General features: G+C 38.5%; 1 protein-coding gene across 4 annotated transcripts in view; it reads right to left on the bottom strand.

Annotated features, from left to right (window-relative positions):
• Window positions 1-14,530, bottom strand: part of LOC145058506 (putative fatty acyl-CoA reductase 4) — a 64,657-nt gene that overhangs the window by 1,033 nt on the left and 49,094 nt on the right. For 2 of the 4 annotated variants that reach the window (XM_079006400.1, XM_079006402.1), the window contains 4 exons: window positions 11,275-11,439; window positions 11,050-11,131; window positions 10,311-10,583; window positions 10,070-10,197 (listed from right to left, as the gene is read on the bottom strand). In XM_079006400.1, the coding sequence (XP_078862526.1) occupies window positions 10,070-10,197; window positions 10,311-10,583; window positions 11,050-11,131; window positions 11,275-11,439 (648 nt within the window). The remainder of the gene's footprint in view (window positions 1-10,069; window positions 10,198-10,310; window positions 10,584-11,049; window positions 11,132-11,274; window positions 11,440-14,530) is intronic. The other 2 variants (XM_079006403.1, XM_079006401.1) reach the window with 2 other exon arrangements.

Genomic DNA, 14,530 nt, shown 5'->3' with positions numbered 1-14,530 from the left:
TGAAACTTATCTAACATATACCTGATTTTGACTTGCTTACATGTGCCTATACTTGCTTTCATTCATGAAACAAAATTTTAAAACTGATTTGATAACAAAAGGTAAATATCGATCTTGAAAGTGTTTTAGCATCCTATTTATACATACATACTAGGATTGGCGACTTGTGTTTTCATGTACTGGACCCATTGCCTGTTGACTTGTTGTGAGTATATTTTGAGATAATCCTCATGTGCACATGTAGGCTCGATACCCCTTGTGTGGGGCTAGGGATCATGGCTATGTAGTTCCTAGATTGATGGTAGGAGATCCACTTACCCATACATAAAACTAAGGAGACCCTTCTTCCTAGAGATATACGCAAGTGTAAGACCCACCTTCTCTAGCAACTTGGACTTCTAGAGATTCACATGGGTTGGGACAGTTACATGCATTGCATTATCTATTCAAGTTGTTTCTTCGTAAAATATTTTTTTTGGAAAAATATAAAGTTTAGTATATTTGTTTTCTTTAGGTTATCGAATCTGAATGTTTTGAATTCATGCAAGTATATATATATATATATATATATATATATATATATATATATATGATTTGATGTTGGTTTTGATTGTTAATAATTGACTAACTAAGACATAACTATGTTATGTTATTTATCTATTTTTGAATTTTATATAAGATTTGATATTTATGATAATGTACTTTGAGTATTGTTATATTTTCAAGTTAACTGTTGATGTTTTGTTGTTGTTTTGAGAAGGTATGGGTTTTATATTTATGTATGAGTTGTGTGTTCATTCATATACTACTAATGCAATGTCTAACCTTCAGATTGTACTTACTTGGCTCCCCATAGCCTAACCCATTATGTTGATAAATTTCGCAGGTTAGTGCATATTATCAGGAGCATAGAAGATTCGTAAGCTTAGATATTTAAATGACTCTTAGTTTGTAAAGACTTCTTAAAGCTTTGTTTTGATATATGTTGTGACATTCTCGCATGAAATGTTTTTGTTAAATCATAAATGGTTGGGAATTTATGTTTTTGTACTGTTATCTACATTTCAAATATGAAAAATAGTTGAATTAAACTTTTGGACCGTTTTCTGCAAACTAAAGCGCTAAAAATATTTTAATACTATTATTAATAGGCTCGTGCGAGGGTGTTATACATATTGATTAATTTGGTATGTATATGTGGAAAGAAGATCATCAATGACAACCTATATGGGGGTGGACGGTGACGGTTGAAGGTAAAAAAGAGGAGAAGATGACAAATAAAGAAGTTGGAAGATAGTGTAAGCATAGAATATCACTTTACAAGTGAAGAAATAGTATCCTTTATATATTTGCCTTTTCTATATCAAGCAAAATTAATCTTTTAGTTATGTCTTTTCACGCAATTTCACTTATCTGTAACATCCTGATGTTGAGGTAATTCCAAATTTTAACCCTGAGTATGAAGATTATTGCATTTTAGCCCTTATGTATGAGAAATATTGCAAAATAACCCATAGTGGTATTATTGTAATTAATAGGGCATGGGATCGTACGCTGGGCGTAAATATTATACGCTAGGCTTACGTGATAAGATCCCAATCCCTATTTTTTAGGCTTTAGACCATACTTAAACATCCTTATGGCCTCAAAACCTCTTCTCTTATCAACCTCCATCACCCTATTCGACCTTAGCAAACCCTTGTTCCTTGTTTGAGCATCCTTGACCTTTGGTGCGTATTTTGGTGACCTTGAAGGAGAAGAAAGGAAGAAGAAGCACTTTGGAAGCTTGAAGAAGCTTTAGATCTAGAATCCTCATCTATCGAGCAACCTCCAAGAGGTATACAGTTTTGAACTTGCTTGCATTTCTTTAGATCTTGTTAGTTCATGTTTCATGAAGAACATTGGTCCCAAGTTTTGACCTTTATGAGTATGGCATGCTCTATCCCATATAAGTTATCCTATCAGATGCTTTGAGATCTTTAGAAGCATAAAAGGATGATCTTGGATCTTAGTTCTTTCCTATGCATGTGCTAGGATGTCCTAATGTATTAAGAAGTTAGGGTTTGTGAGTATTAAGCACTTCTAGCCATGCAAAGTCATAAAGTTGGAAACTTTATGACTTATGATGTTATTTTGGACTTAGATATTTATTTGGACGTAAGGACTTGATGTATTAAGCTCTTAATAGGAATTTGAGGTCAAGCCCCCGACCAATTGGCCAAGAGAAGTACACTCCACGTTCATCTGGGAACGCCCAACGTACTCGGCTAGGTTGACTCTGCTGGATTGTTTACTTTGACCTTTTGTCCACGCTTGACCTAAGAGTAGTTTGGGTATTTTCGTTCTTTTGGGATTATTAACTAAGCTTAAAGTCCTGATTTCATTTAGGTGATCAGTAGAGTTGGTGTTGAAGTTGTACTCGGCGAGGTGTAGTTTTCTTCAATTCGTCGGACTGATATGCTAGTATATGGTTTATTGGTAGATCTATATGACTATTTAAATTTGTTGCATCTATGTTTATGTTTATCTAGTATGTAAGTTGACATATTATGGTTCAGTTGAGGCGGTCCTGCTTTGTGGTGAAGGCCAAGACACCTGGGCGGTTCGGATAGGCTGTAGGCCCTGCGAGGCAGTCCAGTTAGGCTGAAGGCTCATGTTTGTATGCTTTTTGTTTGTTATGTGGTGTGGTGGTACTTTCGGGGAACTCACTAAGCTTTGGCTTACAGTTTTAGTTCATTATCTCAGGTACTTCAGAGGATCATGGGAAAGCGAAGGCATGATCGTGCACATATTCCTGTTTTATGACATTGGATATTGAGAAAAGCTGATTTTGATTAATATTTTTGGAACCATGGTTTTTTAAACAATGTATGGATGAAATGGGTTGTTTTTGAAAATTTTAAATTTCTATGATTTTTGGGTTGTTACAAGTCCGTATCTGAGCCTTGGTTTAAGTGAAATGGATGGTCATTCGTATGAATCCAGACTTAAACTAAGGAACTACAAAAGTTTCAAAACGGTTTTCAAAAATTGTTGTCAAATGTGACCAAGGAAGGATGTGATGTGTATGATCAGCTGGAGTAAGAAAGTATACCCCAAAATACCACATTGTTATATGATATCATGTTTATGATAGAGCAACATGTTAGTAATAGGCTAGGGATCTTCTGGAATTGCGTGATAGAATTATCTGCTATATGATGCCTGATATCCTAGGGTTACTTCTTGTATGAAATTCATATCATTATTGTAGTTGTTTAGTGTGTGCATCATAGTTGTATATAACTAAGATTTTATATCTATAGAATGTTTGGTTTAACCTTATTTCCTGTTCCTTCTATGGTTGTGGGCTTAGGGTAGAATCAAGTATTCAATTTTCTATAGGATCCAGTGTTATGTATGATTAGCATTCACGAGTGTTGCAGGGTTGGTGGAAGCTTTATTGACGAGTATATGTGTGAGCAGCCGGGTAGTTGAGGAATGTTTAGCCATTCCAGGGAGAAGTGAGGATATGATGTAAGCGTATCCTAGACGTTGTATTGCTAGGGCGGTTTGTGATGATCCTTTGAGGCAAATATGGGTAGGTGCGGAAGGTAGTATACACCCGTACTACTAGAAACCCAGGACCTGTACGCATAGCAAGGAAGTCACAACCTCAAGGGTTTTATTTACTTAGAATAGCTTGTATGGTATGAAATGCGACATGTTTGATATTTTATGGTTTATTTTCAGTATGGTGCTCACAAGGGGACCAAGTTTAGGTGCCAGAACAGGTGGCCAGGATAGGCCAGGATTGACCGAGGATCAGGTTGATGAGATGATTGTTGTTAAGGTTGTTACTTCTGTCTGGGGATCAATTCCGGAGTTGTTTGGGTCTATCAAGACCATCATGATTGAGCTTTTCGATGATTGTTATGTTGCACTTTTGGAGGCTGTTGTGGGGAGAGAGTTTTATAGTACCAGGACTTTGACATTATGAAGCCTCCGGTGTTTGATGGAGTTCAGGACCCAATTGTAGCGATGAGGTGGTTGTATAATGTGGAGGGGTGTTTCTACACATGTTCTTTCCAAACTGACTAAAAGTTCAAGTGTGCCCTGAACCTTTTCCAGTCAGGGGCTAATGATTGGTGAATATTGGTGACTGGCTCGTACACTCCTAAGAAAAGGGTTGTTGTGACTTGGGAGCAGTTCTTCGAGATGTTTTGCATGATATATGTTCCATTGGTAGAGAGGGAGAGGCTGGATCAGGGGTATATGGATCTGAGGCAAGGGACTGAGACTGTGATGGAGATCACCAAGATGTTTACAAAGAGGGACCTTTTCTGTCCTGAGTTTTCTGCTTCTGAGTAAGTTCAGATGGCCCGATACTTGAGCATGCTCAAGACGGATACCCACGAGTTTGTGTCCACCTAGCGTTATGGTACTCTCGCTGAGCTACAGGAGTCCACAAGGAGGACAAAGACTGAGATAGAGCTCTAGGCGATGGAGCTGAGGCAAGTTCATATGCAACCACAACCTGCAACAAAGTGTTTCAAGCCCGCTGATTGAAGACCAGGGGGACAGAAGGGTTGTACTTGTGGCAAGTTAGGCAAGGATCATGATGGTGCTTGTCAATCTTCATCTGGATGCCACAAATATGGCAAGGAGGGGCATTACGCCAAGGATTATAGTTAGCAGGCCCTAATAGTGATCATCAGGATTTGTTACCACTATGAGTAGGTTGACCATATTAAGGCCAACTATCCCTTGCTTACTGCGAGGTCGATGCGGGTTGCAACACATTTACCTTGAGGATCAAAGATGGATGTTAGGGTAGGGAGGAGCCCACAAGGGCTCGAGGTCGTGCTTTCCAGCTCACAAGAAAGGAGGACAGGGAGGCGCCAGACGGCGTTACTGGTATGTTTCCATTTATCATTCTGTCATTTATTTTATGATATGCTTATGTTATGATTCTGCCAGGTACCTTCTTCATGAATTCCTTCCTTGCTCTTGTCCTATTCGAATCGGGTGCAGTCGGTCCTTTATATGTCAGTCTATTAGTATAGGTTTTGATATAACTCTTAGGGAGCTAGAAAGTTCGTTGCGGGTTTCTATAGCCAACAAACATGGGTTTTCTGCATCGAGTGTTTTTCTGGATTGTGTCTTTGAGATTTTTGGGGTGCCTTACCTAATTGATCTGATCTCTATTCCCATGGGAGATGTGCGTGTGATTGTAGGGATGGACTGGCTAAGTAGATTCGGGGCTATGATCGATTGCGAGGGTCAGCAGGTAGTAGGTTGAACCTCCAGTGGGGGAGAACTGGTTATTTATAGAGAGGGTACCAAATTGGGATCAACCTTTTAATCTGCTACCACGATTCGACAATATATTCATCATAGTTGTATGAGTTATCTTGCTTACGTGGTTGATACTCGAGTTTAAATGGAGGCTTCGGTTTTAGATGTGCATGTTGTCAGAGAGTTTTCTGATTTGTTTCCAAAGGAGGTACCTGGTGTGCCTCCAGAGAGGCAGGTTGAGTTCAGCATTGCTTTGGTTCTATGTGCGGCTCCAATTGCTAAGGCGTCGTACCGATTGGCATTACCTGAGATGCAGGAGTTGTTCTCCCAGCTTCAAGAGTTTTTGGGAAAGTATTTTATTAGACCGAACAGTTTGTCGTGAGGAGCACTGATTTTGTTCGTCAAGAAGAATGATGGTTGACACCGGATGTGTATTGATTACCGGGAGTTGAACAAGTTGACGGTGAAGAACCGTTATCCCCTCCTATGGATAGATGACCTCTTCGATCAGTTGCAGGTTGCATCTTGGTTCTCCAAGATCGACATGAGGCTGGGGTATTATAAGATGATGGTTAGAGAGGACGATGTTGAGAATACCGCGCTTCGGACTCGTTATGGTAATTACAAGTTCGTGGTGATGATATTTGGGCTCACCAATGCGCCCAGATTTGATGAATCAGGTATGTAGGCCGATGCTTGATCGATCATTTATTGTATTCATTGATTATATCATGGTGTATTCTAAGACTAGGGAGCAGCACGAAAAGCACCTTCGAGAGCTTCTAGGATTTTTGAAGTGAGAACGGTTGTATGACAGGTTCTCGAAGTGTGAGTTTTGGTTATGAGAGGTCTAGTTCTTGGTACATCTCGTTAACCAAAACATGATTTTGGTCGATCCGGCCAATATTAAGGTTATGATGCAGTGGGAGGTTCTGAAGTCTCCCTTGTAGATTAGAAGTTTCTTGGGATTGGCAGGGTATTATTGGAGATTTATTCATGAATTCTCCAAGATTGTGGTACCCCTTATTTGTCTGACTTGTAAGGGCGTGGATATTTGCTGGGGGCCCGATCAGCAGGCCGCATTCTAGACTCCGAGACAAAAATCATGTGAGGCCCCAGTGTTGACCCTCCGCGAGGGTGTTGAGGATTTTGTGGTATATTCTGATGCATCCATCAGCATTCTAAGAGTCGTTCTTACGCAACGAGGGAGGGTTATTGTTTATGCTTCTCAGTATCTGAAGCCGCATGAGGTTCTCTATCCGACTCATGATTTGGAGTTGGGATCAGTAGTGTTCACTCTCAAGATTTGGCGGCATTATCTATATGGGGTCCATTGTACCATTTACACAGATCACAAGAGTCCGGGATATCTCACGGATAGGCTGAATCTAAACATGAGGCAACGCTGGTGGATGGATATAGTTAAGGATTTCACCTGTGAGATTTTGTATCATCCCGGGAAAGTCCACGTGGTGGCTGATGCTTTGAGCTGCAAGACGTCTACTTTTGCTATTGAGGGCCTTTGTATGAGGATTTTAATTGTTTCTCCGTTGTTGGATTTGATTAGGGAGGCTTAGGCTAAGGGAGTCAAGAAGGAAAATCGGAAACGGGAGAGACTCAGGGGTGAGATTAACAGGTTTGCAACTGACAGTCGTGGATTATTGACCCAATACGGACGGGTTTGAGTGCCAGACTTTGGTGGGATCAAGCAGACTATTCTGGAGGAGGCACACAAGTCTAGGGTTTTGATACACCCAAGAGCTATCAAGATTTATCAGGATTTATGACATAGTTATTGGTGGTCGTGCATGAAGAGAGAGATGGCCTGGTATGTTGAGAGGTGTTTGACCTGTCGGATAGTCAAGGCCGAGCACCAAAGACCGCATGAAAAGCTTCAGCCTTTGGAGGTTCTCATATGGAAATGGGAACAACTCACCATGGATTTCATCACCAAGTTAGCATGGACAACTAAGAGGTTTATTGCAATTTGGGAAATTATGGACCGGTTGACCAAGAGTGCCCAATTCTTATCCATCTGTGAGAGCTCGTCGGCCGAGAAGTTGGCCGATATTTTTGTGCAGGAGATCGTTGCTCGACATGGTATTCCAGTCTCCATTGTATCTGATCAAGATGTTCAATTCACGTCTCGTTTTTGGTAGAAATTCCATGAGGAATTGGGTACAAGGTTGCACTTTAGCACTGCTTATCATCCGCAGACGGAGGGTCAGAGTGAGCGGACCATTCAGACACTTGAGGACATGTTCAGAGCTTGTGTTATAGATTTTGGTGAGAGTTGGAACTCCTACCTTCTCTTAGCTGAGCTTTTTTACAACAACAACTATCATTCCAATATTGGTGCACCGCCTTTCGAGCTTTTCTATGGGAGAACGTGTTGTACCCCAATTTATTAGGAGAGGTTGGTCAAAGAGTCATAGGAAGGACTAAGGTAGTTCTTCAGATGACATAGCTCATTTAGAAGATTTGGTAGAGACTTCAGACAACATAAAGTCGGCAGAAGAGTTATGCCGACAAGCATCGATCCGAGTTGGAATATCAGGCCGGGGATATGGTCTTGTTGAAGGTATCACCCTGGAAGGGTGTAATCCACTTCAGGAAGAGGGGCAAGTTGGGGCCCCGATATATTAGGCTATTTTGGGTGATAGCGAGGGTTGGCAAGGTAGCGTACAAATTGGATTGGCCTAAGGAGCTCATCCATATCCACAACACCTTCTATGTCTCGTAGCATCAGAAGTGTGTGGCTAATGATTCGGCGGTTATTCCTTTGGAGGATATTCAGATTGATGTGCTCTTAAATTATGTGGAGAGACCAGTGATGATCTTATATTAGGAGACGAAGGCCTTGCACAACAAGGTGGTGTCTTTGGTCAAGGTGCAATGGCAACACCGAAAGGGTCCCGAATGGACATGGGAACTCAAGTCCGAGATGCGGGAGCATTACCCTGACTTGTTCACAGCAGCATAATTCGAGGACGAAATCTAGTTCAAATGAGGGAGAATTGTAACATCCTGATGTTGAGGTAATTCCAAATTTTAGCCCTAAGTATGAAGATTATTGCATTTTAGCCCTTATGTATGAGAAATGTTGAAAAATTGCCCATAGTGGTATTTTTGTAATTAATGGAGCATGGGCACATACGTTGGGTGTATGTGGTAAGATCCCAAATCTTAATTTTTAGGGTTTGGACCCTATTTAAACATCCTTATCGCCTCCAAACCTCTTCTTTCATCAGCCTCCATCACCTCATTCGACCTTAGCAAACCATAGTTCCTTGTTTGAGCATTCTTGACATGTGGTGGCCATTTTGGTGATCTTGAAGGAGAAGAAAGGAAGTAGAAGCACTTTGGAAGCTTGAAAAAGATCTAGATTTGGAAACCTCATCTACCTAGCAAACTCCAAGAGGTATAAAGTTCAGAAATTGGCTTGTGTTCTTTAGATCTTGTTAGTTCTTTATTCATGAAGCATTTTGGTCCCAAGTCTTGACCTTTATGAGTATGGCATGCTCCAGCCCGTATAAGTTGTCATTTTGGATGTTTTGAGATGTCTAGAAGCATCAAAATATGATCTTGGATCTTAGTTCTTTCCCATGCATGTGCTAGGATGACTTAATGGATTAAGAAGTTAGGGTTTGTTGGTATTAAGAACTTCTAGCCATGCAAAGTTATAAAGTTGGAAACTTTATGAATTATAATGTTATTTTGGACTTAGATATCGATTTGCACATAAGGACATGATGTATTAAGCTCTTAATAAGAAATTGAGGTTACCAGGTGCGTATGTTGGGTGTACCACATGGCATGCTTAACGTACACGATCAAGCCCCCGACTACTTGGTCAAGAGGATTACGTCCTACGTTCAGCTAGGAACTCCCAGCATACTCAGTTGGGTTGACTCGGATGGTTTGTTGACTTTGACCTTTTGTCCAAGGTTGACCTAAGAGTAGTTTGGGTAATTTAGGCCTTATGGGATTATTAACTAAGCTTAAAGTCTCGATTTCGTGTAGGTGATCAGTAGAGTTGGTGTTTGAGTTGCACTTGGTGTTGAGTACTTTTCTGCTACTCGTTGGACTGAGCGGTGAGTTTTCCTCACTGTACCCATGGTTTGAAGGCACCTATGTCGGACCACTAGATTATGTATCCGGGTTATAAGATTGTGATATGCTAGTATATGGCTGATTGCTAAATCTGTATGATTATTTTTATTTTTGAGATTTGTGTGTATGTCTATCTTTTACATATTTCGACATATTGTGGTTGGGTTGAGACAATTATGCTTTGTGCTGAAGGCCAAGACACCCGGGACGGTCCGGATAAGCTGTAGGCCCTGCGAGGCGGTCCAGTCAGGCCGAAGGCCCATAGGGTGGTCCAAATAGGTTGTAGACCCTACGAGACGGTCCAGTGAGAATAAAGGCTCATGTTTGTATGCTTCTGATTGTTATGTGGTGTGATGGTTCTTTGGGGGAACTCAGTAAGCTTTGACTTATAGTTTTAATTCATTTTTTCAAGTACTTCAGAGGATCGTGGGAAAGCAAAGACATGTTCGTGCACATCTTCCTGTTTTATGACATTAGATCTTAGGAAACTCTGATTTTGAATAATATTTTTAGAAAACACTTTATAGATGAAATAGATTGTTTTTGAAAATTTTAAATTTTTATCATTTTTTGGTTGTTACATTATCTCTTATATCAATACACTACTAAAACACAATTGTGTATGTTTTAAGAGCTCTCCATAATTTAATAACTAGAAAATGATTGAAAGATTGCTTACATTGTGTTGATAAGAACGTATGGTTTATAAAGACTTGCTAAGCGGAATATGATATTGATTTTTCGTTCTGCGTCGAGATACCATGCATTGAAAGCCCTACCTAGTACAATGTTTACATATTTAAATACCTTCAAAAGAACATGAAGAAATGTTAAAAACCAGTGAAGTATAATATTTCCAAAACTAAATGTTATTTATTTTGTTTTTCCATATTAAAAGGTTGATGAAATGAAGAGATTACCTTTAAGGGAATCACGTAACGTATCACCATATATCTGTTAAAGATGCTCATGGAACTCAACAACGTAATTGTTTTGGATGTTCTGATGGGGTTTCCTTGCTGGATTTTTAATGGATGCTTAGCAAAGTATTCAATTACACAATTCTTAAATGTAGAAATTTTTAATGGGTTTGACATAGATGATCCAACATGATAAATAGTCATCGAGACTGGTTTATTTATGTGGGCACCCATTGCTGTGATCATAACATTAATCACCATGTCTGCTGGAATCTGCATATTTTAGAGAATATCATAATAAATTATATACCAAATGGCTATTGGCCTAGCAATATTGGTGTTTGAAAATATGCCTCTCTTTTTAACTAGTAGTGGTGGACAAATGAAGTTAGTGGTGGACAAATGAAGTAGTTTACGAGTAAGATTTGGAAGGTATGCGTTAGGCTTTTAAAAAAAAAACATAATAAATTATATGAAGCCATTTACAAGAGTGGTTGTGTCTTTCTTACTATTATTATTTTACAAGTTTCGGTATAAGAGGAATGTGACATGCATTATTAACACTTTAATTAACCATTTCTAGCATTTTGATATAAAAAATATTATTATAATCCAATCAAGTGCTCGCAAACAATACTTTATAAAACACCATACCAAAAAGGGTAGGCAAGAGCATATCGTCACCAATATGCATAGTTAACACATAAGAGTGTCATCGTTCTAGTTAAGGAGAACTTACTATGTCAAGTACTTTGTCGGGATGAGCCAGAAAGCAAGAAGTCCTGCCTTTACCATATGCAGCAATGAAGCTATCCATCGTCCTATATTGTTTTTAATGTTTTTTAATGTTCATGATCATATTAAGAATAATAGAGTAAAATGTAATCTAATGCATGATCTTTATTCAATAAAATTCATGAAAATTTTGTAATGTCTATTGCAAATAAAATGACATTTGAATTACTTAACGCCTTCAATCCATCCAGGAAATGGTTCTTTATAGGTACTAGCGATGATGGTAGGACGTAGTATGACTAATGACACATCTTGTCTTAATCGCTTGATCAATAGCATCTCCCCCATTGCCTTGGTGAATACATAGACATTTGGCCATCCATGCAACTTTGCCCTTGCACCAGACAAACATAATACAAATTATAATGTAAATGATGGCGACACACATTGCATCTTAAAGAATTGGTAAACAAAGAAAGTTGACTTCTTGACCAATGAATCTGCCTTATCATGCATATTATTAGTGCAATGTCACTGTGTTTATAATTGTGTCACATCAAATTTTGCTTTAAATATGTCCCATCAAATTTTATTCACCCTAAGACCAGCCGGTATGGACAAAGAAAAAAAAAACCAATTGAAAGTCCACATAGGCATAAAACCCTCTTCATCTTTCCACTACAATTTTTAAGGGGTGGTGTTCCAAGGCAATAAACGCAGTTACGAGGCAAATTAAAGAGGCAAAACAAAGGAATAACACTCGTTGCATTTCGTTACCACCACCACGAAGCATCACATAACGGGTTTCCCCCATGTTCATGGCATGAAGGTGCAAACACGTCAGCATGAGGTGTTCATACCCAATAGTCTAATATAGTATTAACATTATTTCATGTGTGGTCCCTGTTGACTAGATAAGTAAATAATTTACATTTTTAACCAATATATTAATAAATTATAATTAAGTAAGTAGTATATATATATATATATATATATATATATATATATATATATATATATATATATATATATATATATATATATATATATATATATATATATATATATATATATATACTTTGCAATTTATTTAAAAAATATGGTAAACTGTACAATATGAATGACTCATGTCATGTTGTCTAAAGGCCATATAAGATGTCAATTCATAGAGTACTACTAATATTTTAAGTATTTCATAATTTAAACTTTGAACTTTTTTGTGTGAAATTCTATTCCTAATGTCACTAGAATCCTATTACGGGCCCATTAATAGATAATTATTAAAAGACCTCATATTTTACAATACTAAAGATTCAATTTAATTTAATCTTTTTGATAATATAAGTACTCTGTAGCAAATTACAAAAGGGTTGAAAGGAGTTTGCAAGCCACATGTGGATGTAGTAAAGGTGTTGACCGGGCAAAAAGGGATCCGAAATGATAGAAAGATAACATGGGAATTCCATTGTTGGGTTATATATGTTGGCATACTCAGAAGCCAGAAGCCAACAGTTACTTTTGACAATCTAACAATCTTTTGCTTTATGTGTTTTTTTGAGGCTGATAGTCTGTTGAATAATGCCCTATACTTTTAGAAACTTGTTATTTTAATAGGCGTTAACTTCCTTGAAATTAGAACAACTTTGTAGCTAACGTTATTCTTTTTAGACCAAACATTTTGCTATTCCAAAGCCCTAAAATAGCAATGTCTTGTAGGACTACTTGCAAGAGCGAGGCCAAGTCAATGATTTGGGTACTAGGTAAGGTGAGAAAAACCGCACCCCAACTAAAATTAACCGCATAAACCACAACCGATTAGACGCAACCGCAATAAAAACCGATGGTGAGGTTCTCTTTTTCTCACCATGTTGTTAAATATGTGGCTGTTCCCATTTTTCCATATATATAATCCAAACTATGGCCATAAGAACCACAAAGACTGAAATTTTTGACTTTTTGAGGAACTACAATATAATTATCCATCTAGAACATGATTTTTGTAGAAATGAAAGTTTAGGGTATTTTATCCCACAGTAGATACAAGAGCGAACGAACGCCAACAACAGACGACCCCCATAAAAATGGCTTCATTAGCATATTGGAGACGAGACAAGCAAGGGATATTTCTGGTTAGTGTGTGACTTCCGTTAAGAAGTATTGAAACTTTAGTTGAAGTAAGACAAGAAAAAATCCAATAGTCCACCTCTATTTGAACCTCATAAGCTTAGGAATATTAGGAAGAAAAGACCAAGGTTGCAAAACACCTCGTCAAAATCTACTTTAAATATGAACATCATTTTTATATTTTTTTCGCCCGTGTAATAGCCTCATTCATCATAAGAGGACCATCAAGATTATTTATACCTTGAATGTAAGATGCGAATTGTTCATTGTGAACAATCACCGAAATTGTGTTTTTCAATATCTCCCCCAAGGTTTTAGCTATTAGGAATAAATAAGCATAAATCTCTTATGTAAATTAGTTATTCTGTTTCCTTTTATTCCTGTTGTAATTGTGTATATATTTGCATCAATTCTTTAATAATTTATCCCCTTAAAAAGAAATCTGATTTTTATGAGGTTTTAGTTGGTTTCTTACAGTTTGCTCAAACTCAGTTTTCTTGCAAACTGAAGGTATTTCAAAGTGATGGCGGTGGAGAGTTCTTAAACACTCGAGTTACCAAACTTTTTCTTGATAATGGCACTCACCATCAAGTTGCGTGTCCTTATGTACCTCAACAAAATGGCCGTGTCGAAAGAAAGCATCGTCACCTTACAGAAACCGGACTTGCCATGTTGTTTAGTGCATATGCTCCTGCAAATCGTTGGGTTGATGCTTTCACATCAGCAATTTATGTCATAAATCGTCTTCCTACAAAGCTTTTGGATCATAAGTCTCCATTTGAAGTTCTCTTTCACACCGTACCTAACTACAACAATTTTAAAGCCTTTGGGTGTCGTGTCTACCCCTATCTACGACCATATGCGGAGCATAAATTATCTCCTCGAAGTATTGGCTGCATTTTTCTCGGTTATTGCTCTTAATACAAAGGATACAAGTGCTTGGATCCTTCAACTTCTCGAGTTTACATTACTCGCCATGCAACTTTTGATGAAAGCATTTTTCCTTATGCGTATGATCCTCCTACAGCTGACACATTACACTTGTTTTTATCTTCTTATTTTGAAGATCTCCCTGTGCAAATTCTGGACAGTTCCAAGCAGTCTTCTCCTACATCGGTACCTGCTGTTTCTCCTACCCCATCTCAGCCGTGTCTCGCTTGTCTACATGATGACTCGACATATGTCCAACCATCATCACAGCCTACGCCAGCTATGCCACCATCGCCACCTGTGTCGCCAGTTCAAGCGTTGCCTCATTCGCCACCTCCGTCACCGGTCGTTTTTCAACAACCTTCTCCACCACAGCCTCCGCCAATTCAGGGGCATTCTATGACTACTCGTAGTAAGCATGGGATTATTAA

The sequence above is a fragment of the Lactuca serriola genome, chromosome 6, assembly GCF_051521515.1.
Source record: "Lactuca serriola cultivar US96UC23 chromosome 6, Lser_US96UC23_V15, whole genome shotgun sequence".
Classification (NCBI taxonomy): Eukaryota; Viridiplantae; Streptophyta; class Magnoliopsida; order Asterales; family Asteraceae; genus Lactuca; species Lactuca serriola.
The sequence above is the reverse complement of the archived record's forward strand: the minus strand, read 5'-3'. Positions and strand labels throughout refer to the sequence as shown.